General features: G+C 48.1%; 1 protein-coding gene across 5 annotated transcripts in view; it reads left to right on the top strand.

Annotated features, from left to right (window-relative positions):
• The first annotated feature begins 1,039 nt into the window (after positions 1 to 1,039).
• PUM2 (pumilio RNA binding family member 2) overlaps positions 1,040 to 26,577 on the top strand; it is a 59,503-nt gene continuing 33,965 nt past the window's right edge. Inside the window, exons 1-5 of one of the 5 annotated variants that reach the window (XM_040427378.1) lie at positions 1,040 to 1,322; positions 14,819 to 15,125; positions 15,941 to 16,009; positions 17,484 to 17,589; positions 25,223 to 25,410. In XM_040427378.1, coding sequence (XP_040283312.1) covers positions 14,832 to 15,125; positions 15,941 to 16,009; positions 17,484 to 17,589; positions 25,223 to 25,410 — 657 coding nt within the window. In that variant the 5' untranslated portion in view covers positions 1,040 to 1,322; positions 14,819 to 14,831. The remainder of the gene's footprint in view (positions 1,323 to 14,818; positions 15,126 to 15,940; positions 16,010 to 17,483; positions 17,590 to 25,222; positions 25,411 to 26,577) is intronic. The other 4 variants (XM_040427377.1, XM_040427375.1, XM_040427373.1 and 1 more) reach the window with 4 other exon arrangements.

The raw sequence follows: 26,577 nt of genomic DNA, 5'->3' as shown, positions 1-26,577 counted from the left end.
GTGAAGGGGGCACAAGTAGATATATCTTCTGTGAAGGGGCACTAGGGGCCTGTTCAGGAATCTGAAGTCGGCTAAGGTACCGGCTGGTACCTCGGCACTTTCCCTTTCCGCTATTGAGATCCGTCATAGGAAAACGCTTCAGTTTTGTCTCCATTCATTGTCAATGGGGACTAAAACTGAACTGAAGGGAACGGAGTACACCAGAATGTATTCTGTTCCGTTTGGTTGCATCCTCATCGCGGACAGAATAACGCTGCGTGATGTAGTGCGGAGCAAGACGGATCACAATAGAAAACGGATCTGTCCGCCATTGACTTTCATTGGAGTTCATGACGGATCCGTCTTGGGTATGTTACAGATAATACAACTGGATCCGTTCATAACGGATGCAGACGGTTGTATTATCAGTAACGGAAGCGTGTTTGCTGAGCCCTGCAAAAACGCAAGTGTAAAAGTAGCCTTAACTGTTTTAAAGTGTTTTTAAAGTCGTAGAATTGAAGCCCGATGTTATTCACCGAACTCTTCGGACTTAACGAATTTTGCCTCGCCGAAGCGCGTACATTTTAGTGCCGTACAGAGACAGGTCTCCGTACAGCGATAATACAAAGTTTGTGAATGAATCGACTTCGGATCTTGGATCCGAAGCTCGATTCGCTCACCCCTAGTTCACACGGCAGGTTTTACAGCGTAATTTTGGTGCAGACTGCCATGCCTAAATTTCTCCCAAAACCCGCTGGCGACTTAAAGCTGCGGATGCGCCGAGAACGGACATGGATGTATGGGAGGCACAGAGGACACGGACGCTGGTGCGTAAAACGCGCTGTGTGATCGGGCGTGTATAGATATGGATTGGGCGGAGTTAGAGGCGAAGCTTAGTATTACGAAATTTGGTGCTATTGTCCCTCTTTGAGATTTTGGCTGGGGGAGGTGTCACGCTGCAGCCTGGGCCGCCCCCACCTGAACCCCTTTTTGGAGGTGCTGGTCCAACTTGGTTTTTTGCATTATATATATAGAAATTGCTTGACATGCAATTCCCTCCGGCTGCCTCGCTGCACAGTGGGGATTGCACTGCTGTACTCGCAGGTTCTTGCAGGAGGTGAGGCCGGCCAGGTGGAGGCCGCAGTGAGGAGGCGCCCGGCCTCCCTCCTTCCCTCCCTCTCTCCCAGGCTGCAGTGCGCAGGAGGAGGTGTAGTAGTAGTAGCAGCAGCACTTGGGCCGCCGCTCTCCTCCTCGCCATGTTGCAGTGACTCGGGCCTCCAGCAGCCTTCACACTCCGTCTATGAGGCCCGAGCCTCGCTCTGGAGCTGTCACCGAACCAGGCGGTGAGTAAGCGGCGCGCAGACTAGTCGAGCCCGGGGATCGGGAGGGACGGGTAGGCCGCGCTGGGAAGGGAGGGGGCAGGCTGCTAGTGTGTGTGTGTGAGAGCCCGGGAGTGGACACTACATGGAGGTCCGAGCATTGTGGTGTGCGGGGGCTGTGCAGCCAGCACCGGGCGGCACCGAGTGGGGAGGGGGCTGCTGCCCGACACGGGGGATGTTACTGGCAGGGAGGGCGCTCCTACAGAGTTGTTGGCAAAGTTGCTCCTATCCAATGACTGCCAGTACCAGGCCTGCCTGGGGGCCCCTCGTGGGGCAGAGTACCTGGCCTGCCTGGGGGCCCCTCGTGGGGCAGAGTACCTGGCCTGCCTGGGGGCCCCTCGTGGGGCAGAGTACCTGGCCTGCCTGGGGGCCCCTCGTGGGGCAGAGTACCTGGCCTGCCTGGGGGCCCCTCGTGGGGCAGAGTACCTGGCCTGCCTGGGGGCCCCTCGTGGGGCAGAGTACCTGGCCTGCCTGGGGGCCCCTCGTGGGGCAGAGTACCTGGCCTGCCTGGGGGCCCCTCGTGGGGCAGAGTACCTGGCCTGCCTGGGGGCCCCTCGTGGGGCAGAGTACCTGGCCTGCCTGGGGGCCCCTCGTGGGGCAGAGTACCTGGCCTGCCTGGGGGCCCCTCGTGGGGCAGAGTACCTGGCCTGCCTGGGGGCCCCTCGTGGGGCAGAGTACCTGGCCTGCCTGGGGGCCCCTCGTGGGGCAGAGTACCTGGCCTGCGGGGGTTGGGCAGAGTACCTGGCCTTTGGGGGTTGGGCCCCTCGTGGGGCAGAGTACCTGGCCTGCGGGGGTGGGGCAGAGTACCTGGCCTGCGGGGGTGGGGCAGAGTACCTGGCCTGCGGGGGTGGGGCAGAGTACCTGGCCTGCGGGGGTGGGGCAGAGTACCTGGCCTGCGGGGGTGGGGCCCCTCGTGGGCCAGAGTACCTGGCCTGCGGGGGGCGGCCGCAGGGCTTGTGGAGGACGGTTGGCAGGCCTATGGGGGAACCCTCCCAGGGACAGTAGGTCTTCCTGTGATGACACCTAGTGGGGATGGTCTTTTATGTAAGGGGACAGATACCTTGCCCGTTGGGGTGCCTCAGGGGAACTGGCTTCTGTTGTGGAAAGTTTCTGGCATGGGCATCTGGCAGGAATGGCTTCTGGGTGCATCTCATCCACCTTCTGAGTTCCCTGTCAGGAATGGTTCCTGGGTCTTCAGGGGCAGTTATCATGCCTCTCTGGTGGAGATGAGGGTCCAGAAGAAGCTTGGCTCATGACTTCTGATGACCTCCTTAGAATTTGTCCAGACTTGAGCATGGTTCTGACCACTAACTCGATTGCCTGGCCGACCATCCATGGTTCTCACCCCGTTAGTGACAGGCATAGCTCTGCTCGATCACTGAGGGTCGTAGTAGGTGATGGACTTCACCCTTGGCAAAACACCACAATAAATAATGGAGTTCCTGCTTCTGTCGGGTGACAACCTTGGGGCCACCATTACAGGTCTTACAGGGGTTGTCACTTTTTACTTTCCCAGACTTCGGTTCTCGCACCTGCCTGGTCATGTTTCTCTGTAGGTAGTGGGCAGAGTATTATACCTGGAGGCGGGTGCTGTTTTGTGGTCTGGAAAAGCAGAATGATAACTCCTATAATCCCTGAATAAGTCGCTGACAGAACGGGCCAAGGCCGACACTTCCTCGAGGAACATTCCTCTGACTGAAGACGTCTTGGTCACATCACAGCAGTGGACGCTTAATAACAATGTACTCAGGAAAACCATTCATCCTCCGTCTTCCTGCGCTAGAGCAGATCTTACATAGCAGTGGTCTACAGCTCCCAGCATGCCTTGTCTGTCAGAATGCTGGGGGTTGTAGTTTCACAGGTTGGGTTCTCACGTGACTGACATACTTCCGTGCGCTTGATTCGTGCTTGCAGAGAAACCGTGGCAATTTGCGCCAAGCTGCTATGGTTTTGGCATACTACCGCCCTGCGCCTGCCATGGGAAAACCCACCCTGAGGGCTGAGTCCTACATCCATATTTGTTTTCTGGATGCAGAAACATCTTTCGAATCCAAGATTTGCATCCACGAAGGTCTTGTGTGATTTTTTTTATTTTTTATTTTTTTTTATTTATTTTTTCAAAAAGAGAGCAACTTTTTTGTTAAAAAAAAAATACAAATATTTGACACTTTTCTATGCAGTGGGTCAATGAAAAAAAACTGACCAGACATGGGTGGCACCAGTGTGGGTTTTCGTGGACCCATCGAATAGAATGGGCATGCTCTGGCAGCAACCTGGGCTGAAGTAGTTCACGCTCCCGCGGCTTTCCCTGGAAAAACGGGGATGTTGGAGTCCACATAGATTTCAGTGGACCCGTACGGCACGTGGAAGTGTGAATAAGCCCTTATTAAGGGACCTGCTGTGGAAAATTCCTTTAAAGGGGTATTCCGGTTATAGAAAGTAATCCCCTATCCAGCAGATCGGTGGGGGTCCTGAGAGCTGTACTTGGCTGTCTCCTATAAAAATGAATGGAGTGGCAGCGTGCTTTTCCAACGCGCCGTCCGTTTTTAGGGGGCTCCACAGGGTATGGGGTGCCGGTTGGCCTGTGGATTTTCTGCGCCACATGTGAACCTGAGCGGGTTTAGCTGCCCGTTTGCCGTTTTTGCTCTGACGTGGTTTTGTCGTGAACTGCCGTTGGTTAAAACTGCTATAAATGCATGTTTTTTGCCGGGGTGTCATAACGGGGTGGCACTCTGCCCCCCCCCCCCCCCCCCCATCAGCGCCTCTACAACAACCTTTTGCCCTTTTTATTTATTTATTTTTACATCCATGTGTCATCCGTGCATGAGAAAAATGTAAGGTGGCCGCTTTTAGCTTATCCGTCTTTCCAGTTTGCTTCAGAAAACGGGCCAAAGTAGCGCTCACTTCTGTGTTTCGTTTTATTTCTACGGAACCACGGATTGGGGTTAAAAAACGAGATGAATACAGGTTGAGTTCAGTGGATCCGTGTGGAGAATTCGGACAACACGCAACTGTGAATAAGGCCTAAGGGTAAGGACGCGCACAGCGGCGGGGGAATTCTACACCCGTGTGCGGTTGGGGTTCATAGTTATGCAGCCTGTCCTCAGGATATGTCGTCAATATCTGATCAGAGGGGAACTGACTCCTAGCACCCCCGCTGATCAGCCATTTGAAGAGGAGGCGGTGCTTGCGGAAGAGAGTCTTCCTCGTCGGTATCACACTGCGTGTCTGAAGTCTTGGCGTGCGGATTAGTTACCGGTGCTTGTTCCGCGCCGAGCACTTGTAATGACGTTGCGCCGATGCTGCAAGCGAGACGACGCACAGTGTAACCTTGCGCCTCCTCCTCAAACAGTTGATCGTCAGGACCCCTGGGTGTCGGACCCCCACCAATCATATATGATCTGTCCCGAGGATAGGTCATCAGTATTTACTTGCCGCACAACCCCTTTAATGACCGCATGGTTTTGCGCGTGTCCCTACCCTTCCACCTTTAGGCTGGGTTCACACGGGCGTTGCGGGAAAAGGTGCGGGTGCGTTGCGCGAACCCCCGCAATTTTTCCGCGCGAGTGCAAAACATTGTAATGCGTTTTGCACTCGAGTGAGAAAAATCGCGCATGTTTGGTACCCAAGCCCGAACTTCTTCACAGAAGTTCGGGCTTGGGATCGGTGTTCTGTAGATTGTATTATTTTCCCTTATAACATGGTTATAAGGGAAAATAATAGCATTCTGAATACAGAATGCATAGTAAAACAGCGCTGGAGGGGTTAAAAAAATAAATAAATAATAATTTAACTCACCTTAGTCCACTTGATCGCGGCCCGGCATCTCCTTCTGTCTCCTTTGTTGAACAGGACCTGTGGTGAGCATTAATTACAGGAACAGGACCTTTGATGACATCACTCTGGTCATCACATGGTACGTCACCATGGTAAAAGATCATGTGACGTACCATGTGATGACCGGAGTGATGTCATCAAAGGTCCTGTTCCTGTAATTAATGCTCACCACAGGTCCTGTTCAACAAAGGAGACATAAGGAGATGCCGGGCCGCGATCAAGTGGATTAAGGTGAATTAAATTATTATTTTTATTTTTTTAACCCCTCCAGCGCTATTGTACTATGTATTCTGTATTCAGAATGTATTATTTTCCCTTATAACCATGTTATAAGGGAAAATAATAGCAATCTATAATAATAATAATAATGATCGGGTCTCGGGATGATCGTCTCACTTGCTTGCGGATGCTTGCGATTTTCACGCAACCCCATTCACTTCTATGGAGCCTGCGTTGCGTGAAAAATGCAGAATATAGAGCATGCTGCGATTTTCACGCAACGCACAAGTGATGCGTAAAAATCACAGCTCATGTGAACAGCCCCATAGAAATGAATGGGTCGGTATTCAGTGCGGGTGCAATGCGTTCACCTCGCGCATCGCATCCGCGCGGAATACTCGCCCGTGCGAGAGGGGCCTTAGGCTACCTTCACACGGATGTGAATTTTCAAACTGAATTTCTGCTTTTATTTCTCTGCATTTCCGCACCAAAGTCTGGATATGTTAGGGCGAGTTCACATCACGTTTTTTCCCATCCGTTTAACATATACATAAAACATATACGTTAAACGGATTCCTCAGGCTGATGCCATACACTGGTATGGTTTGTGAAATCCCATTCACTTGCTGCAGTTTTTCCCTGCAACAAAAAAAAACGTGCGCCATCTGCAGCATGTGCGGATAGTCTCTCATGCTGGAACTTGTAGTTTTGCCGAGGGTGGAACACAACTGGGATTTTTAACGTATAAAATGCCCTGGAACTGCACCCGTGGAAAACCGTTTTTACTTAAGTTATGAAAATAGGTGAGCTCGCGGCCGCTGCTATTTTGATGGCTCCTATAGAAGTGAAAGGACAGAACAGCGCATGCGCAGTCACCTTATGCTAAAGTGGGGCCTGTGCTCGAAATAGGTGCACTTGTCAGATATTTCTGGCATATCCTGTGGAGGAGTGTTCAGAGGGAGATGTCCCTTTAACTGGTTTTATGGGGGCTTTGACCATGTTGGCATTTTTCCCGTTGTGACCTCTGGATTCTGTTCCACATGGATATGACTATCATCTTGTAAGACGTGGGTCACTTGCTCCACTGTACAGGTAAGGCTACTTTCACACTAGCATTAATATTTTCCGGTATTGAGATCCGTCATAGGGTCTCAATGCCGGGCAAAAATGCTTCCGTTTTGTCCCCATTCATTGTCAATGGGGAGAAAACGTAACTGAACAGAACAGAGTGCTCCAAAATGCGTTCCGTTCTCATACCGGAGAGCAAATGTGAATCCTATCTTGGGATTCGGCGCAAAACATGACCCACAATGCAAGTCAATAGGGACGGATCCGTTTTCTATCGTGTCAGAGAAAACTGATCCGTCCCACATTGTCTTTCAATGGAGTTCATGACTGATCCGTCTCGTGATGCAGACGGATGTGTTATCAGTAACGGATCAGGCAAAAACGCGAGTGTGAAAGTAGCCTTAGCTTGCAGGTGAACTTCATATGTCTTATAAAAGACGTGAGGCCTGCACTTTAAGCTCAGGCAGAAGGTTCTCCGCGTGGTTTATATCTTTGGTGGGATCAGGGGCACACAAGCCCCTGGAATAATGGTTACTGGGCTTGGTGCGTCTGAATGGTACCACAATGTAGGGATCGATCGATTTATATCATAGATATTCATGATTTTTGAAGTTATCGGCATCTAACCTTGCTGATAATGCGTCCAGCGCGCTATCACAAAACATGAGGGCGCTGCTTGTGAGCGCCCCCCCCCCCCCCCCCACAGTATTAAAATCATTGGTGGCAGTGGCCACCCCCCCCCCCCCCCTCCTCCTCATTGGTGGTGCAGTGGCAGTTCTGATCGGAGCCCCAGCAGTGTAATCCTGGGGCTCCGATCGGTTACCATGGCAGCCAGGACGCTACTGAAGCTCTGGCTGCCATAGTCAGCTCCCTGCTGCTGTGTGCACCTCTCCCGGATCAGATACTGATGACCTATCCAGAGGAAAGGTCATCGGGGGGGGGGGGGGGGGGGGGCGACGACTCCTCAGAAAACCATTTTAACCCCAATTGATTTCTGGAGGACCTGTGATCAACTTATTTTTGGGAGACCCCCAACTATTGTATGAAGCAGGCAAAGAACCAATGGGTTGTGTTCCCTTTTTTCCCTGGGGTGGTCTAATTCCCACTTCTGTAGAGCACGCGTGTTTTTGTGTCTGAGGACAATGCATGGGGTAACCTTAGGTTTTCTCGAGATTAGTTTCTCGGGAAGATAGCTCTTGTAGGCCTTCAGTGGTTTTCTGAGCTGCCGTCTTGTAGTTTTGTTTTGTCTTTTGTGTCATGATGTGCAGTACTTTCATGTGGGTTGTGTCTGGTTCTCTCTGCGCTCTTGTATGGTAGCTGTGGGCAGCATTGGCGCCTCCCATGTCACGGCTCCCTGGGGTTTTCGCAGTGGTCGGCTGCAGCCTTGGCGCAGTTGTGTAACGTTGGGTACCCCTCAGTCGGCTCTTTTTTCCGGCGGCACGGTGAAGCAGAGGCCGTTGTGTGCGGAATCCGCGCATCCCTTCCTCCACATCTGACTGTAGAGCTCGGAGGTTACCATCCCTGGGATTCAGTGCGTAAACTGTTTTGGTCAGAGACTGAGTAGCTTGGAATTTGTAGAGGAGGTTTAGTTTGTTTACTGACCGGACCTCCCGCCCCAACTCTGGCTTCTTTTTACATGTGGTTTATTTAGTTGTTTTAGTTTTATTTTTTCTGTATTGTGTTCAAGCTGATGCGCTGTCAAGTTCAACCTACCCGCGACTCTGAACCATATGGCTGTTCTTAGAGGGATTGTCCACTACTTTGCAAGTGATGGCCTATCCTCACCATGTGATCAGCTGGCACCGCACGTCCCTGCTGATCAGAATATGTTGAAAAATGTACTTTCCACAATATATATATATTTTTTTTAAATTAGTAAAACTTATAAACACTATATATTTGGTATTGCGATAATCGTACTGACCTGCAGAATACAGTGGACATATCGTTTCTGCCTTAAAGGGAATAATTTGTCTCCGTAAATAGAAGATTCGTACTTTCCTGCTCCCAGCCTCCCTGCTGCCTTCCACATGTCCTCCCCGAACTGCTTGCATCCGGTGCTGCATGGTCATGATCACATGCTTCACTGCGGCCAATAGCTGGCTACAAGCAACAAGTGGCGCATCACCGCTGAAGCCAGTTATTGGCTGCAGCGGACCATGTGAGAATGCCCTTGCAGCGCTGGATGTAAACAGTCCGGGGACGTGCAAAAGCCAGTAAGGAGGACCAGAGCGGTGGGAAGCAGGTAAGTATGAGGGTGGCTGCACATGGTGTGGATTACGTGCGTTTTTTTCCTGCGCAAATTTCAATCAGAAAAACCGCAGCGTAATAAATTACCATCAAATTCTGCGATTAGACAAACCCCATGTACACTTTGCTGCTTTCTTAGGTGTGGTAATTGACTTGTAGTGCGTTTTTTCTTTTGCGGATTTCATCCTTTTCAGTAGAATGGTGGGATCTGTGTAAAATCAGCACTATATAAGCACCAAAAAACGCATAAAAACGTCCCAAAAAAAACGCAATAAATAGTGCAGCATTGTTGCGGGTTTTCGGCACCTAAATCTACACCGTGTGCAGGTACCCTGAATCTCCAGTTTACACAGATTAAAATTTTTTTTTAAATCTTTATTCCTGGGGGAACCCCTTTAAAAACAAACCTCAAAAAACACTTGTGAAATTGTGTTTTTTTCCAAGTTTCACCCCACAGATCCCCCCCCCCCCCATTTTTAATGCAGGATTTGGCCAATAAAAATACAACTTGTGCTACAAAAAAGAAAATACATTTTCCGGTTTTGTAAATGAGAAAAGTAAAAAAAAGCATATGGCTCTTGGAAGGTGGGACAAAAAACAGAATCAGATTTGGCCGGGTCCCGAAAGGGTAGATTGTGTAATAACCTCCTGTAGGTATACGGGATTAGTGTGAAGTAATCCAGGCCGCAGGTGCGTGGGATACGACCTAGAAGCCATACGTGTTATATCTGCAGCGCCCCTTTCATCCTGGCATCCAGACGTAGATGTGCGCACACCACCCAGGCAGATGCAAACACATAGACCCCATTTTTATTAAATGACCCGTTGAGCGACACGCTCAATAATAAACTAGTCGACAGCTTAATGCACGGCCAGACAGCAGCCGTATCAAAGGGAAGCTCCCTCTGTACACGTTCCAGTTGGTTTGGGTCTTGACACGACGCAGAAAGGCCCCAACACGAGGCGCTGGAGGATAATGATCATTTGTGCAAGATTAGAAAGCAGCTCGGAGACTCTGTGTCAGAGAACAGCCCCAAAATAGCTAGTCACCGGTTCCCAGCGGGCATAATGCCATTCAAACCACAGGGCACTCCAGAGCAAGGCACCTGCGGATTGCTGTTATTGCCGTCCTGCTTAAAGGGGTGTCCTGGGTGTTTACTATAGATAGTATATATCATGTAGTATGAGACTGGCACTCCCTCGCATGGAAATAGAGCAATAGTAATAGTGTTGTTACACAATATTTAATTGGCAAAATATACTATACTACTTTATCCTCAGGATAGGTCGTCAGTACCTGATCAGTGGAGGTCCGGCACCCGCCGATCAGCTGTGTAATGAGGCCGCTGTGCTCACTGCATTGGATAGCAGCTGTGCTTTGTATCACAGCTCAGCCTCATTTACTCAAATGGGACCGAACTGCGCCTAGGTCAGGTGACCGCTGAACGTGACGTCACCGGCCTAGAAAGAGGCCACGGACGATCCGTGTGCTTTCTGCATCCGTTGCACAGAAAGGCAAAACACGTCCTATGCTTTGTCTGCTGTTGACATCAAATTCCAATGCAACGCGGGTTATATCTGTATCCAATCGCAAAACGGATATAATCACCTGCTCATGGAATACCTGGACAACCCCATTAATGGCTGCAGATATGGTTTGTATACTGTATTTAGCCACTCTGACCATACAGAATTGCAAAGTAAAAAGGGGGTCAGTCAGCACATCCCAATGCGCAGGAGCACGTTGCTACGGCTGAGAACACTGTAAAACAAAACATGCAATGCAACTGCTCTCTGCAAACCAAATAAAGTACGAAAATGCATAATAATTGCTAGTGCTTTACTTAGGCTCCATTCACACGTCCGCAAAATGGGTCCGCATCCGTTCCGCAATTTTGCGGAACGGGTGCGGACCCATTAATTCTCTATGGGGACGGAATGGATGCCGACAGCACACAGTGTGCTATCCGCATTTGCGGTGCGCGGCCCCGATCTTTGGGTCCGCAGCTCCGCAAAAAGATAGAGCATGTCCTATTCTTGTCCGCAGCTTGCGGACAAGAATGGGCATTTCTATGGGGGTGCCGGGCTGGTGTGTTGCGGGTCCGCAACACACCACGGACGTGTGAATGCAGCCTTATAGATTAGAGATACTTGGCAAATGCATTTTGTACAAAATTATTTGAGCCCGTCTGCCACACGTCAAGGCGATCTCTTTAAGACTGGTTCCTAACACTAAATTCTACCTGTTATGTGCCATGACGGCTGCCATACAATTCAGGGAGGGTAGGTTCCACATGCATGGTCCACTCCACACCTCTCCTGGTGCCAAATGGCCACCAAAGAATGCAATTTTGTACTTTATTTGGTTTGCTGAGAGCTGTTGCATTGCATGTTTTGTTATACAGAATTGCAGGAACCTGCTGATTTCAGCTGGATCGGCCTACAAGCGTTCGGGCTGATTTACTAAGCTTAGACCGGCTGTCTAGACCTGCGCCCGATCTATCACAGGGGCTCAGGTGTAGTGCAGGGATAGGCACATAAAGGGTTATCTGAGACTAACAAATGCTCCTCCATATGCCGGGCCCCCTCACACTGAATCAATTTACCTGGCTCCCCATGGTGGGGCAGCCAGAGGCAAGCGGTGATGGGGACAAGCCTCCCTACTCTCTAGCATCGTGAGTGAGGCTAGTCACCACCTGCCATTGGCTGCTCCCCTTCCTCAGTGTGAGGGGCCTGGCATATGGGGGAGCATTTGTTAGTCTCAGATAACCCCTTTAAGGTGGATGGAAATTATTTCTGCCACACAATTTTCGGCGTGTGAAGGCACCCTCAGGCTCCAGCGTCCAAGCCCCAGAGTGAGAACCGCAGCGCTCCATGTCTTTGTAAAGCAAAGCTGATTTAATTGACCCCCAGGTAAAATGCCAGAGCTTGGGGGGTGTGTGTGTGTGTTTTTTTTTTTTTAAATGCCATGAATCCAAGTAAACGCGAATGAAAAAGGTAATAAATAAAAAAAACTGCGTGTCTATACTGGGTTTCCTATTTCCCATAGACTTACAGCTGGGGACAGTGGTTAAAGAAAAAGAAAAAAAACACCAAAATACATGTAAAAAAAAAATTGTTAAAATTCTGCGTGAAACCATGGATTTTGATATGGCCGGCGGAATTTGTGTCCCATTGTTTTCTGTAGGAGGCTTCGCTGCCATTTGTATCAGTCGTTTAAAGCCACAACCGTGCCAAGAAGGGACGTGTCCTTTCTCGGCACAGCGTCCTGACGGATGCCTCTGGAAGCCATGGCGGGTAAACACTTTGTAAAAAATAAAAATAAATTACTCATGCCAGAAAAATACACAAAAAAGCATTTCATGTAAAAAAAAAAAAAAAAAACTCATACTAAATTTGTGTAAAAGAAGCCTATTTGTTTTTTTTCCTGTGGATGGGACCTTATTGCTCATTAGGTAATCTATGACAGGAGAGTAAGACCTTATTCACACAGTCAGTGTTCGGTCAGTGATTCTGAGCCAAAACCAGGTGCAGATCTTTCCCTTATACCTTCTGTCTGTGTAGCCTCCAATCACTGACTGTGTGAATAAGACCTAATGGAGAAGTTCTGTGTCTGATCCATCCTGTATGGAGGAATTCTTCCCCGTGTCGGCCCTTATCGCAGCTTTATTGGGGGTGATGACCTCTCAGATTGGCGGGTGCAGTGTGGTGTCCTGCCCTCCTGGAGCGGCTCCAGCATGTCCTGACTCATCTGGATGCCTTTATTCTTCTCCGTTTGACTGCATATCGTCTTCCTGTTCTGTGACGTAATCCTTACAAGACAGGAGTGGAGTTCTCCTCTTACCTCGGGTCCTTTCCAGCAGCTTCACACTTCTCATGTTGCAGGCTACGTCCCTTTACTGTCGGGAAACCGGAGTATTTGTACCACACGTTGTCCCCTCACCCTGTAATAAAGCCGGAAACACTTCCCATTAACATTGCGGGCTGCAGGCGGCCATGGAATGGAGGACGACTGCTCCGGTCTGACAAGCAAAAAATTCGGATCAAATGTAGAGCCTTTTATAACGATCCCGGGTCCCCCGTCTGCAGCTCTAGTGGTTTGTTCGTAGACATACCGGCATGTGAGTTTAGTGTCTATCCTCCATTTCCTTTAGTCTGTTGTGGCGTCTCTTCAGGATTATTAGGACGCCTTCACACGCCGCAGATTTTGTTGCAGAAATTTTCTGCCACTGAAAATCACTAACATTCATCTGAATGGTGTCTGGATTTTTTCAAGCTCCGTTTTTAGATGAATGGAACTGATTTTCAATCGCCAAAATTTTGGGCTCATTCAGACGAACACGCCATGTTTCGCGGTCCGCAAAACACAGATGCCGCCTGTGTGCTTTCCACAATTTCCAGGACGGGCGGCCCATTTATAAAAATGCCTATTCTTGTCCACAAAACAGACAAGAATAGGACATGCTGTATCTTTTTTGTGGGGCCACGGAACGGAGCAACTGATGCGGACAGCACATGGTGTGCGGAACAGACGTGTGAATGAGCCCTTATCCTGTGGATTTAGCTCAGAAGTCCTCTTCACTCAGTCCTAGGATGTCCTACTGATATCTGCCAATAGCCCTTGTCTTAAAGGTACATAGTCTTGAAGGAGTTCTACAAGTGAATTTTGCGCTGAATTTCAGTACCTTGGCACGGCTGTTTAGTTTGCAGCGCCAGCAGCTGCTGAATACCGGATCGGTAGGGGTGCGGGGTATAGGACCCCCGTCGTCTGATATTGATGACCTATCCTGAGGATGTGTTATCCGTATCTAAAAGCTGGCGTAACCTTTTTACTTCTGATGCAAGTATTTAACGTGTTCCCCCGTACTGATTCTCCTTTATGCAGATTACAGGGCTAGCAGGAAAGAAAGCAAAAGGAGGTTTTAATACAGGTTCTCACCCTATGATCTAGGCTTCGAGGGCCTCTCCACCTTCACAACCAGTTATTATTGTCCAGTGCATTTGAAATGAAGAACGAAGCAACTTCAGATTCCCAATTGCAACAGCTCCTATGCGGACCTAGGCGTCTCCATGGTAACAGACGACGCACAAACCCTGTGTAGTCGGATCCTGCAGTCGTATATATATCTGCCCCCACGTCTTCCCAACCACAGAATATACGGATGATGACGGTGGTATGGCTGCCGGATCAGACTGCGTAGGGCTGACTTGTTGGAGACGCATAGCTCTGTAGAGGAGCCGTAGAAACAAATCAACAGGAAATAACGAAGACCTCTTACATAGCTGCTTCATTTTTTCATTTCAGAAACTTTGGGTCTGTAGTTACAAAAAGTTTGGTTGTGAAGGTCAACGTATCCTTCACCCCACTTAGGGCTGTGTATACAGCGAGGATTCCTGACAGCCGGGCCCCTGACGGAAAGGACCGCTTCTGCCTCCTACTATCCAGCATACATGGTTCTCCGAGGGGCACATTTACTAAGATTCTTCTAATTTATGACGAGGCGTGCGTTTTGTCTTAAATTAGGCTCATCAGTGGCAGTCCTTGCACCTGGCTGGCGTAGTTTTTCCGCTAAGGTTTACGCCTGTTTCCAGGCTGGAGGCCCGGGCACACCCAACTGGTGGACCTGGAGTAAAACCGGCCGTGCGACTAAATACTGTTGCATGACCTGTTAAAAAAAAAAGTTGCAAGTCCTTTTATAAATGTGCAGTAAGTAGAGGCAGTGGCGACACTGTGGTCGCTGGTTGCCCCCTTAATATGGCAGAGGTACGAATGGAATAAATAATACGTCTATGGGCAGTGATGTAAAGAACAGCTGAAGTTCCATAGACTGAATGGCAGCGTGCATCCTCGTCTGCTGCTCGTGAGGAACGAGGGACCCCCAGGGATCAAACGTTTGTCATAGCAGATATTTGGCGTTGTGAATAAAGCTCTGTATTCAGACTAAGGTGGTAACGGAGCCTGTGCAGTCAGATTGGTGTTTTTCTTGTCTTGTGGGGATCCGATTCTTTTCCTCTCTCTGTATGTCTGTCTCTTTAATTTAATTAAAGTTTTAATTTTTTAAATATTTTTTTTTCCTTTCCTTTAGGTGCCTATGTGGAATGAACGTTCCATGTACCGTCGGCATGAATGAAGTGGTTTGGCAAGAGACCAGGGGAATAATGCATGCAAGCAATGGGCAGGAGGCACTGGGGGTTGGGATCCCCTCTGGAGGAGCAACATCGGGGCCCATTGGAAATAACCCACATGCCATTCCTGGCACCCAGGTGCCTCTGAGCGGCCGCTCTCAGGATGATGCCACAGTGGGATATTTCTTCCAGAGGCAAGCTGGAGAACAGGTGAACGGCTACACGAATAAGCACCGCTGGCCGACAGGGGATAGCGTGGAAGCTTCGGTAAGTATCCATTATGACTAAGGTCTCTGCTGTTACATTGCTTTTTCTTAACGTCTGGAGAACCCGCAATAACTAAAGAGGTTCGTTCACCCCTGGAGACCTTATTTGCAAACCCCCAGCCTGAGCGGATCTATGGTGGGAATCGTACTTGCCTGATCCCCCCCCCCCCACCGCTGGGTTCTGGCTCCATCGCTGCCCTGCAGGTGTCGCAGGTCTGGGGTCTCCCACATGATGTGTCACCCTTGGGTCATGTCACTGGGTGATTGTATATTTACTGCACAGGCTTTAGCCGGCTGCCCAAGCAATTTGACTGCCTAATGTTGGATTCTCTGCTTTGAAAGACCACTGAAGACCCCGTTACAGTGGAAATGTGGAGTGTAAAGTAAGGTCTTTTTTTTTGACCATTTTGAGGCGCATATCATTTTCAAAAAAAACGTTCCCTGCAAATCATGGCGGCACCATTAGCCTGAAAATGGACTTGTAATATATCAAAATTTACGGTCTACAATGATGAATACAAAAAAAAGGTGTTTTTCGGTGTTTTATTACCAGAAAAAATGGCTAAATTTTAATTTTTTTATTTATAGGCCTAAAAATTCTAATAAAAACAGCATAAATTCAAAAAAATTTGCCTATTATGTCATCTTAAAAACCTAAAATAAAAAAAGAGGCGTTATGGCTAAACTCCCTGCGTTGTTGTGTGTCCTGTATAGCCCAGGCGTCCTCTGTATTCAGTCTTCTGGGGCTGGCTGAGGATAGTGCTGTGTATAGACAGTAGTTCTGCAGGATAGTGACCGCCTGTGTCTTGTTTCTAGGTGAGGTCTGTAGATGACATGAATCATGACTTCCAGGCTCTGGCTCTAGAATCTCGAGGAATGGGAGAGGTAAGAGCGGCGCTCGCCGTACACATGCGCACACAGTTCTCCTATGATTCAGTAGACCATTTAGAAAGTATTGACAAATCCTCCTCTGTCTGACCTGCTCTGGTCCAGTTCACCCAATGTTTTGTTTATACAAAAATCATTTTTAATCTATATGTGATAGACATATCAAAGGTTTTGTTCGGTGAGGATCTGAGTACTGAGGCCCCCCCTCCCCCGATCTCTAGAACGAGGAAGGAGAGGCACTTGTGTAGTGCATTGTCTCCTCGCTGCAGGAGACGGGCTCAATAGTGGGGGCTCATTCAGACAGCTGTAGTGATTTGCGGAACGGGTGGCCTGTGATAGAAATGCCTATTCTTGTCCGCAAAATGGACAAGAATAGGACATGTTTTTTTTTTTTTTTTTTTTTTTTTTTTTTGAGGGGCCACGGAACAGAACTACGGATGCGGACAGCACACAGCGTGTTGTCCTCCTCTTTTGTGGCTCCGTTTGAAATGTGGGTCTGCACCCGTTCTGCAAAATTGGGGAATGGATGCGGACTCGTCCATACGGCTGTCTGAATGAGCCCAAAGTCTGTGGGCCTGTCTCGATTCTGCCTCCTGCAGCACAGAGATACAGCACACTATGTGGGCCCTAGTCTCTTCTCATTCTAGTGATCAGTGGGGGGCTCAGCGCTCATACCCTTTGGTATGTCACTATCACAGATCAAACTTTTTTTGTTTTTTGCAGGTGCACTGTAAATGTATTTTTCCTACTATTACCTGCACAGGCTGCATGTGGCACGGCAGCTCAGCTTTAGTCAAGTAAATCGGTTTTACCTGCAAAACCCTGTTCAGACTGTGGGGAAGAGTGGCGCTATTAATGGGTGGAAGAACCTTAGACAGCGCCTTTAAAAAGCCTTTTCCTATAGGGTCTGTTTTGGACCTAAATATTTTTAGTCTTTTATTTTTTTTTTCTCTCTAAACACAAACTGGACCAGTTTCAGGTAGTTGGAAATCTGATGAATCAAAGGCTGTTGTTTCATCCGTCCTCTGTGCTTTTCACTGCAACTTTGCTTGTTCAATGTGTTGAAGGGGTACGTCAAAAATAAAATAATTGTAAACTAAACCAGTAAGGACTAAACCACCAGTGAAAGAACAAATAAAACACCTCGTACTAACTGCTCCCTATACTGGGAGATCCTGAAGGGATCAGACAATATCCACTTCTTTGACTCTGTATCTGGAGCGGTTATCCTAGAGTCACCCGGCAGTCCTCCTGCTATATTTGGGGTGGGGGCTGTCTCTGGGCTTTGAAGTCTGTGTTGTCTGTCTTATAGGACGCTTACGTTTCATGTGGGTATTTGGCTTTGTAGTTGTCGCCTCTGGTTTATTGCACAGACGTGCTGCGGTTGAGTCAGTTGTTCACAAGCGGCAATACCCTGATGTCCTCCTTTTCACGGTTTTTATGAATCCTGTCTCTTTGATTCTTTCAAAAGCTTCTACCGGCCAAAAAGTTTTGGGATCCTGAAGACCCAGCCAAAGATGGAGAGAAAGGCATGTTCCTTCCAGGCGAATGGCGGGAGAATACGTGGGGAGCGTCTCGTAAGTTTTTCTGTTTCCTAAAAAAAAATAAAAAAAATGTTTAAATGATTTTAGTGGATTCTGTTCAAGCGCTGGGGTTGACTATTTTCTTCTGCTAATACTCCAGCTATATTGTGGCTTTAAAGGGGTATTCTGGTTACATTAAGTTATCCCCTATCCCTGGGATAAATATCTACTATTACATTAGTGGGGGGGGGTCATACCTTTGTGACCCCCACTGATCAGGAGTACAGGGGTCCCTTACCCCCTGTGACCCCCTGAAATATACGGAGCAGCCGGTTGAGCATGCATACGGCCACTCCATTCATTTCTAAAAGAATTCTGGAGATAGGTGACAGCCTCCTGAACTCCCATAGAAATGAATGGGGCAGCCATGCACGTGCCTAACTGGCTGCTCCGTTTATTTCAGGTGGATACGGGGCCCCTGTTCTCATGATTGTGGGGGTCCCATAGGTAGGGGCCCCCACTGATCTAATGGCTATCCTCTGTCCACAGGATGGGGGGATACCTTTAAAGGGGTTCTGCACTTTGTTTAAACTGATGATCTATCCTCTGGAGCGCCACTGCCTTCTCAAACAGCTGATCGGCGGGGGTCCCGGGTGTTGGACCCCCACCGATCAGATGCTGATGATCTAGGATAGATCATCAGTTAAAACAAACTGCAGAACCCCTTTAATGTAACTGGAATACACCTTTAAGGGTCCATTCAGACGTCCGTAGTGCATTGTGGATCCGCACCCCCATAGAACTGCCTATTCTTGTCCGCAATTGAGACATAGTGTGCTCTCTGCATCCATTCCGTCCCCATAGAGAATGAATGGGTCCGCCCCCGTTCCGCAATTTGTGGAACGGATGCGGACCCCATTATACGGACGTGTGAATGGAGCCTTAAGGTGTCATCCCATGAAAAGTATTATTCGCCTATCTGTAGGGTCTCTTAGAGCTCATGTCAATCTACTTCTGTGTTCTCTTTAATAGGACTGTTTCTCACAGTAGCGCCACAGCCTTCTCTCAGTAAACCAAGCACAGCGCCGTACATTGTATAGTGGCCATGCTTGGTATCGCAGCTCATCCCCATTCACTTCTATGGAGCTGAGCTGCACCTATGCCATGTGACCGATGAACATGACGTCACACAACGCTGCCTTCTCAAACAGCTGCTCCGTAAAGGTCCCGGGTGTCTGACCCCCACTGAGGATAGGTCGCAAGTGTAAAAATCCCGGAAATCCATTTAATGAGTCTGGCTCACAGGGTAGATGACACTAGAGCGTTTTCTTTCTGGAGGAGAGCTAATTTGCATACCTTTTCTCAGGGAGCATCGTCTGGAAGACTCCATACACCAGTCATACTCTGTATATGGCGGATACGTTGCACCCGTCAACATAGATTGTACCTGGTGAATTTGCTGTACACACTACACCTGGATACCGCCACTATTTTACAGGCCAGCCTGGCTGGATACATATGATTTCCAGTTCAAAGCCATTCTTGCGCAGTTATGCCAACAAACTTTTGTAGCTGGATTATTAATCTGGCCTATTGTGTGTGCAGATCCTGCCCTTATGTTTGTATGCACGTACACACACACACAACTGCCACTGTTTAAAGGGGTGTTCCTGGACTTGGATACTCCTGGCCCACCCCCAGGACACCTCCACGGGACCAGCTGTTTTGGCCAGCTTCTGCCACCAGAAACCATACAGTGCAGGAACTGGAAGCAGAAGGCTCCAAGTAGTGGCCGTGTAGGGTACTGCAGCTCAGCTCCTGTTCAAGTCAATGTGTGCTGTGCTGCAGTATGTCGGGGCCGGCAGCTACAGAGTGGACAGAGCCTCCTGGTTGCTGGCGGCTCCCAGGTTTTACGGACTCCCAGGTATACTTTTAGGCTAGTGTGGAACTTATTAAAGGAACGCTTCATAAAAATTTGACATGTTAATATGCCTAGTGCTGGGCCTTAGGAAGCAGTGCATGACTGACCCCTTTGGCAATGCACTCTGTGTATCTGTGCTTTCTATAATGTCCCTTTTAAAGGGGACCTGTCACCAGGAACTTGGACTTTTATCTGCAGCAACATGAGTAGTGCTACAGATGAGGAGCCCACATCACGATTTACCTACTGAAATGTGTTGTCAGGACTGCTGTGCAGGAGTCCTCTCCAGTATGTTAGCACAGCAGTCCTGACTCTGTATTTCAGTACTATTGTGAGAGAGAATGGGGGGGCGGTAGGAAAAAAATAAAATTGTGATCTGGACTCCATATCTGCAGTACTAATGTATTAGGGCTCATCCACGCGACCGTATTTATGTCTCCGCGTCCGTTCGGCAGAACAGATGTGGACCCATTTATTTCAATGGGGCAGCAAAAGATGCGGACAGCACACCGTGTGATGTCTGCATCTGTACTTCCCTTCTCTGGCCCCACAAAGATGATAAAAAAATGCCTATTTTTGTTTGCGGACAAGAATAGGACATGTTCTATCGTAGGGCTGGCAGAATGTGGGACACACACGGCCGGTATCCGTATTTTGCGGACTGCAAAACACATACGGCCGTCTAAATGAGCCCTTACTGTAGATAATAACCCAAATCGTGGTTGCAGATTACCTTTTAAAGGGGTTATACAGAATTAGAAAAACATTTCAGCTTTCTTCTGAAAACAGCGCCACCCCTGTCATCAGGTTGTGTGCGGTATTGCAGCTCCGCTCCATTGAAGTGAATGAGGTGGCGCTAGAATACCACACCAGGAAAACAGCCATGTTTTTCTAATCCTGGACAGACTCTTAAGCCGTGATTGGGTATCCTATGAATGTCCTAATCTGAATGGATTTGCTCTGGCGCCAGTTTCCCTTGAGTACGTTTATTTAGGAATAACAAGGAAACTGCTTCGTCATCTCGGTTACAATAAGTCCCTCATTCTCATGGGGTTTGAGTCACCGGTGAATGTGGACTTTATTTTTTGCAATGAGTTTCCAGTTTTCTTCAATCTGGGGTTTTATTTTTTCTCTCAATTCTCAGTCACAATTCCACGTGCTTTTATTTCTGAAACATTAGTGCAGAGAAGTTTTCTGTATGTCAGACATGTTTTTTTTTTTTTTTTTGTGCATTTTTTGTTTTGCAGTTTTTGGTGTTTTCTCTTTTTGCTGGGGTTTTGTGCCGCAGCCTAGATGTTACATGCAAGTATTACACAGGAAGAACAAGCAGTTTTATTTTGGGGTGTTATCACCCTTGTGTTTTTATTTTTTTATTTTTTTTATCAGTGTTGTTTTTTTCAAATTGCAATATCCTCTGGGTTTGCTTTTTGCTTTTTCTTATTGCCTGGTGTTTTCTTCCATGGACCTTTTTTTTTCTTTTCTTGATGGTTAAAAAAAAAAGTTTGTGCAGTTATGTGATGTTTTTTTTTAAGGCTGAGTTCACACTTCAGTTATTTGGGCAGTTATTTCCATCAGTTAGGGCTCATGCTCCTGGCCATTGCCTGGTTGTGCCCATATTGCGGCCCGGAAGCAGCGCATCCGCAATATACGTGCACCAGCCGTTTATGCACCCCGCATCACGGATGTGGACCCATTCACTTTAATAGGTCTACAATCTGGAACAGAGGCAGGGAATAGTGCTTCCGTGGGTTTTCTCTCCGTGCCTCCGCACCGCAAAATAGTAGTACATGCAGTATGGACCGTTAGATGCGGATCTTGGACCCCATTCAAGTGAATGGGTCCGCAGACGGAGGGCACACTGTCGGTGCCCATGCATATGGCTGACCCGGCCGGCACACGTTCGTGTGCATGAGTCCTTATTGTGAGCCAAAACCAGTAGTGGACCCTACTCAGAGATACAGTATAATGGAAAGATCTGAATAAATCAGAATTTTTGATGCGTGAAAAACGATGCTCAGGTGCACAGACCCATTGACATGAATGGGTCGGGCTTCAGTCCAGATGCTATGCGTTTGCATCACACTTCGCACCCTGATGGAAAACTCGCTTGTGTGAAAGAGGCCTAACTGATGGATATTACTGAAGTGTGAACTAGGCCTTGAAGAGGACCTTTCATGGGTCCAGAGACTCCAGACATTATAAATTAAGTTTAGGTCACGACTAAGAACATGTTTGTTCGAAACGCGTAGACGTTCATTTGAAACACTGAGGTGATGCTGTCACTGTATGGATCTGTACTATACTGATTAAAGGAACCCACAAAATTTTCTAACTTCGATGCTGGATCCATCGCTTTATTTCCATGATAAATTAAGTATCAGGATACGTAGGGCATAGTGCAGGGATCTAACTGCACTTACTATTTTTTTCTAGGCGCCGCTCCGTTCGCCCGCTGTGGCCCCCGTTGTATTCTCCCACCTGGTATGCAAATTTTTGCATCGGAGCAATGAGGAGGAGACGGAGTCTTTCTCCGTGGGCGTCTCCTTCTCCCTGGCTGTAGCGCTGTCCAATCACAGAGTAGAGCATCAGGGAGAAGGTGAGTTATTTTTTTTTTCTCCCTGGCTGTGATGCTCTCCTCTGTGATTGGACAGCGCTACAGACAGGGAGAAGGAGACGCCCACTGAGAAAGACTCTGTCTCCTCCTCATTGCTCTGATGCTAAAATTAGCATACCAGGTGGGAGAATACAACGGGGGCCACAGCGGGCAAACGGAGCGGCGCCCAGAAAAAAAATAGTAAGTGCAGTTAGATCCCTGCACTATGCCCTACGTATCCTGATCATTTATAATGTCTGGACCCATGAAAGGTCCTCTTAAATTTTGTTTTTGCAGGATTTTTTATTACCAATGCTTATGTGACATTACAGAAGGGCACATACTTTCCCCTAAAAAATAAATAAATAATACAAATCAGGTGCTAATACATACTAAGGGCTCTTTCACACTTGCGTTATTGTCTTCCGGCATAGAGTTCCGTCGTCGGGGCTCTATGCCGGAAGAATCCTGATCAGGATTATCCTAATGCATCCTGAATGGAGTGAAATCCGTTCAGGATGCATCAGGATGTCTTCAGTTCCGGAACGGAACGTTTGTTGGCCGGAGAAAATACCGCAGCATGCTGCGCTTTTTGCTCCAGCCAAAAATCCGGAACACTTGCCGCAAGGCCGGATCCGGAATTAATGCCCATTGAAAGGCATTGATCCGGATCCGGCCTTAAGCTAAACGTCGTTTCGGCGCATTGCCGGACCCGACATTTAGCTTTTTCAGAGTGGTTACCATGGCTGCCGGGACGCTAAAGTCCTGACAGCCATGGTAAAGTGTAGCGGGGAGCAGCATACTTACCGTCCGTGCGGCTCCCCGGGCGCTCCAGAGTGACGTCAGGGCGCCCCAAGCGCATGGATCATGTGATCGCATGGATCACGTCATCCATGCGCATGGGGCGCTCAGACGTCATTCTGGAGCGCCCCGGGAGCCGCACGGACTGTAAGTATACTGCTCCCCCGCTCCCCGCTCCTACTATGGCAACCAGGACTTTAATAGCGTCCTGGGTGCCATAGTAACACTGAAAGCATTTGGAAGACGGTTCCGTCTTCAAATGCTTTCAGTACACTTGCGTTTTTCCGGATCCGGCGGGCACCTCCGGCAACGGAAGTGCACGCCGGATCCCAACAATGCAAGTGTGAAAGAGGCCTAAGAACGCCTCAAAAAAACTGATCAAGTCAGGTCCATTTTGATGGACCCCCCCCCTCACAAAAAAAATGCCTGAGGTATAACTGTGTGTGAGGGAACCCTAATGCTACCTGTGCGCACGGTTGTGGGTTTCAAAACAAAATCCATGTTTTATTTTTTTGTGTGGATTTCTGTGTGTTTCCTCACCAAATCCGCCCCAAAAACTGCACTTGTTCCTTGCGTTTTTTTGTTGCGGAATTGATGCATATTTTCCACAGGTCTTACACACTAAACAAAAAAGCAGAGTGCACCTGAGATTTGTCTAATCTCACACACTTTGCTGCTACTGTATTACGCTGCGCTTTTTCCATGTGTAATCTGCAACGTGTCGGGTAGCCTTATGGGGCTGATCTCCAGCCAGGGTGCCTCTATGCATAATTATATGTGATCTTACAGTGGTGGGCTTGTGTAAATAGCCTCGTTTTCAAATTGTGAGGGGATTTCGGGACCCTCCTCGGTTGACCAGAATCGATACGACCGCCTCTGGTTCTGGATGTCCCAGCGCTTCAGTACATCACACCAGCAACACATAAATTTCAAAGGAAATTGTGCTATTCTTGGATTCCGCTGCAGGACATTGAACACTTGATGAGGCCTGTTTTGTCTATAGGAAAAATGAATAGCTGATCATATAATAGATAGCGGGGCAGAGGCCTTGGCATGTGAGGATTTTGTAGAGCATCTCTTTGTTCTAGCTAAGGGCTCAGTTCCTTGCAACACGGCCAAGGGGCGCACAAGTTCGTGTGCAGGAGGCCTTGTGCAGATCGCTGACCAAACACTGACCGTAGGGCTGCAGCCATCGATTATTTTAGTAATCAAGTATTCTATCGATTAATACAACGATTTATTGAGTACTCTAATAAGAAAAAACTCCCCCCTGTAATACTTACCTTTCCTGGCAGGGTGCGCGGCTGGCCGATATAGAGTCCGCAGGAGAAGGACCACAACGTCAGGCAGCGCACGCTGACGATGTGTGCACGCCAGGCCTAGTACAGTGTAGCGTGGTGCCGACGGGAGACCTGTCACATGATCAGAACGAATCCTCGATGCAGGAAAACTGTGAGGATTTTTTTCTGTCGATTGCATAGAGTAATCGTTGCAGCCCTAACTGACCATGTGAATAAGGGTAAATGCACATGTTCAGGATTTATGTGCAGACAATCTGCAGTCTGCACTAAAATCCACAAGTGTTCGTAGGGAAATCTGTGCGGTCAATCTGCATCAAATGGTGCGCATTTTACTCTCCCCATTGAAGTGAAAATCCAGTCAGGAAAAATAAAATTAAATTGACGACATGCTGCGGATTTTAAAATCCGCACTGAAAAAATTTGCCCTGTGTGCAGGAAAATTTCAAATTCTCATAGAATACAGTTTACATGACCTACGCTGCGGATTTTCTGCACTCAAATCCGCACGGAAAATCTTCACGCAATCCTGATAATGTGCATTTACCCTAAGGCATAATTATCTGTGCCTAGTCCAACGAGGGGCATGACTTGGATAAAATTGAAAAGTGTTTCCCTTGTTTTTCTTTTCTACTAGGAGTTTCAGGTAGTCTCCAGGTCCTCTTTCCTATGACATCTGGGGCTTCGTCCCTTCCCATACTTAATACTGCAGATTTACTTACTAGCCAGTTAGTACATTACAGCCTAGTCAGAATGAACAGGAACCACTAGTAAGAAAAGGACCCTGGTATCTGCCACATGATTCTTAATAATTGAGGATCTCTGAATTTTTGTACGAGTTCAGGGGATGTTCAGAGCTTTTGTTTTGCGTGTGGATCCCATAATTGTGTTTAGTCAAAAACTAGGACTGGACGCCTGAAAAAGTAAGAATGAAAATGTGTCCCACAGTAAGTGATTTTTCTCCAATTTGTTGCTTGCGTGCAACATGCTTGCCAAATACATCTGTACATGTAAGACCTGAGATGTGGAGGGCAGGAGCTGGGTTTAATGGTTTTACCATTTCTTCTCTTGTAGACCATTCCATGTCACAGCCGATCATGGTACAGAGGAGACCCGGGCAAGGCTTTCAGGGAAATCATGACGTCAACTCTGTGCTGTCGCCACGCTCAGAAAGCGGAGGTCTGGGAGTCAGCATGGTGGAATATGTCTTGAGCTCCTCACCAGCCGATAAACTCGACCCAAGATTCAGGAAAGGAGCCTACGTGAGTGTGCGGTATAGAATCCTGCGTCATTCAGCACATGGACGTACACCTAGATGTCTACGTGCAGTGTTGACTGTGAGATGTTTCTGCTGCCGAGGATGCAACGGGTCACTTCTGTTGTGCCATGCCGTGCAGTCCTGTCGTGTGGAGACTTAGGGCTCATGCACATGACCGTATGCCCTCCGAGACAGTGAGCGGGCCATATGTCCCGGAGCGGCATACATTGCGCGCACTGGAGCGCACAGCATCATAGGTTACTATGATACTGTGCGCATCGGGCCACCTGTGGGACTACTGTCCTGCACTCATATGAATACAGGACAATAGTCCCGCGGGCGGCCCAATGCACACAGTATCATAGTAACCTATGATGCTGTGCGCTCCCATGCGCACGATGTATGCCGCTCCGGGACATATGGCCAGCTCACGGACCGCATGTCTCGGAGGGCATACGGTCGTGTACATGAGGAATACAGGGGTCTTACAACTACATCAGGTTTTCACACAAGTCCTAAAAGTAAGATGACCAAATCAAGAGTCAAAAATATTAGTAAGAAAAATGATCCAATATCACATGTACGTGAGTGGAAAGAGGATGTGAGCCTTTGCTTTCAGTATCTGGTGTGACCTCCTTGTGCAGCAATAACTTCAACTTAACATTTCCGGTAATCGCTGATTAGTCCTGCACATCGGCTTGGAGGAATTTTAGCCCATCCCTCCTTACAAACAGTTTCAACTCTATGTTGATGGGTTTCCTCCATGAACTGCTCACTTCTCAGGTTCTTCCACAACACTTCCATTGGATTAAGGTCAGGACTTGGACCTGACCATTCCCAAACTTTAATTGTATTCTTCTTTAACCATTCTTTGGTAGAACAACTTGTGTGCTTAGGGTCAGTGTCTTGCTGCATGACCCATGTTCACTTGAGATTTGGCTCACAGACAGATGTCCTGACATTTTCCTTTAGAATTTGCTGGTATAATTCAGAATTCATAGTTCCATCAATGATGGTAAGCTGTCCTGGCCCAGGTGTATCAAACAGGCCCATACCAGGATACTACCACAACCACCATGTTTCACAGATGGGATAAGCTCTTCTGGAATGCAGTGTTTTTTTTTCTTTTTTTTTCTCTCTAAAATTAATGCTTCTCATTTAAACCAAAAAG

Source organism: Bufo bufo, chromosome 4 (genome assembly GCF_905171765.1).
Source record: "Bufo bufo chromosome 4, aBufBuf1.1, whole genome shotgun sequence".
Taxonomy (NCBI): domain Eukaryota; kingdom Metazoa; phylum Chordata; class Amphibia; order Anura; family Bufonidae; genus Bufo; species Bufo bufo.
Note: the sequence above shows the minus strand (reverse complement) of the source record. Positions and strands in the feature narration are given on the sequence as shown.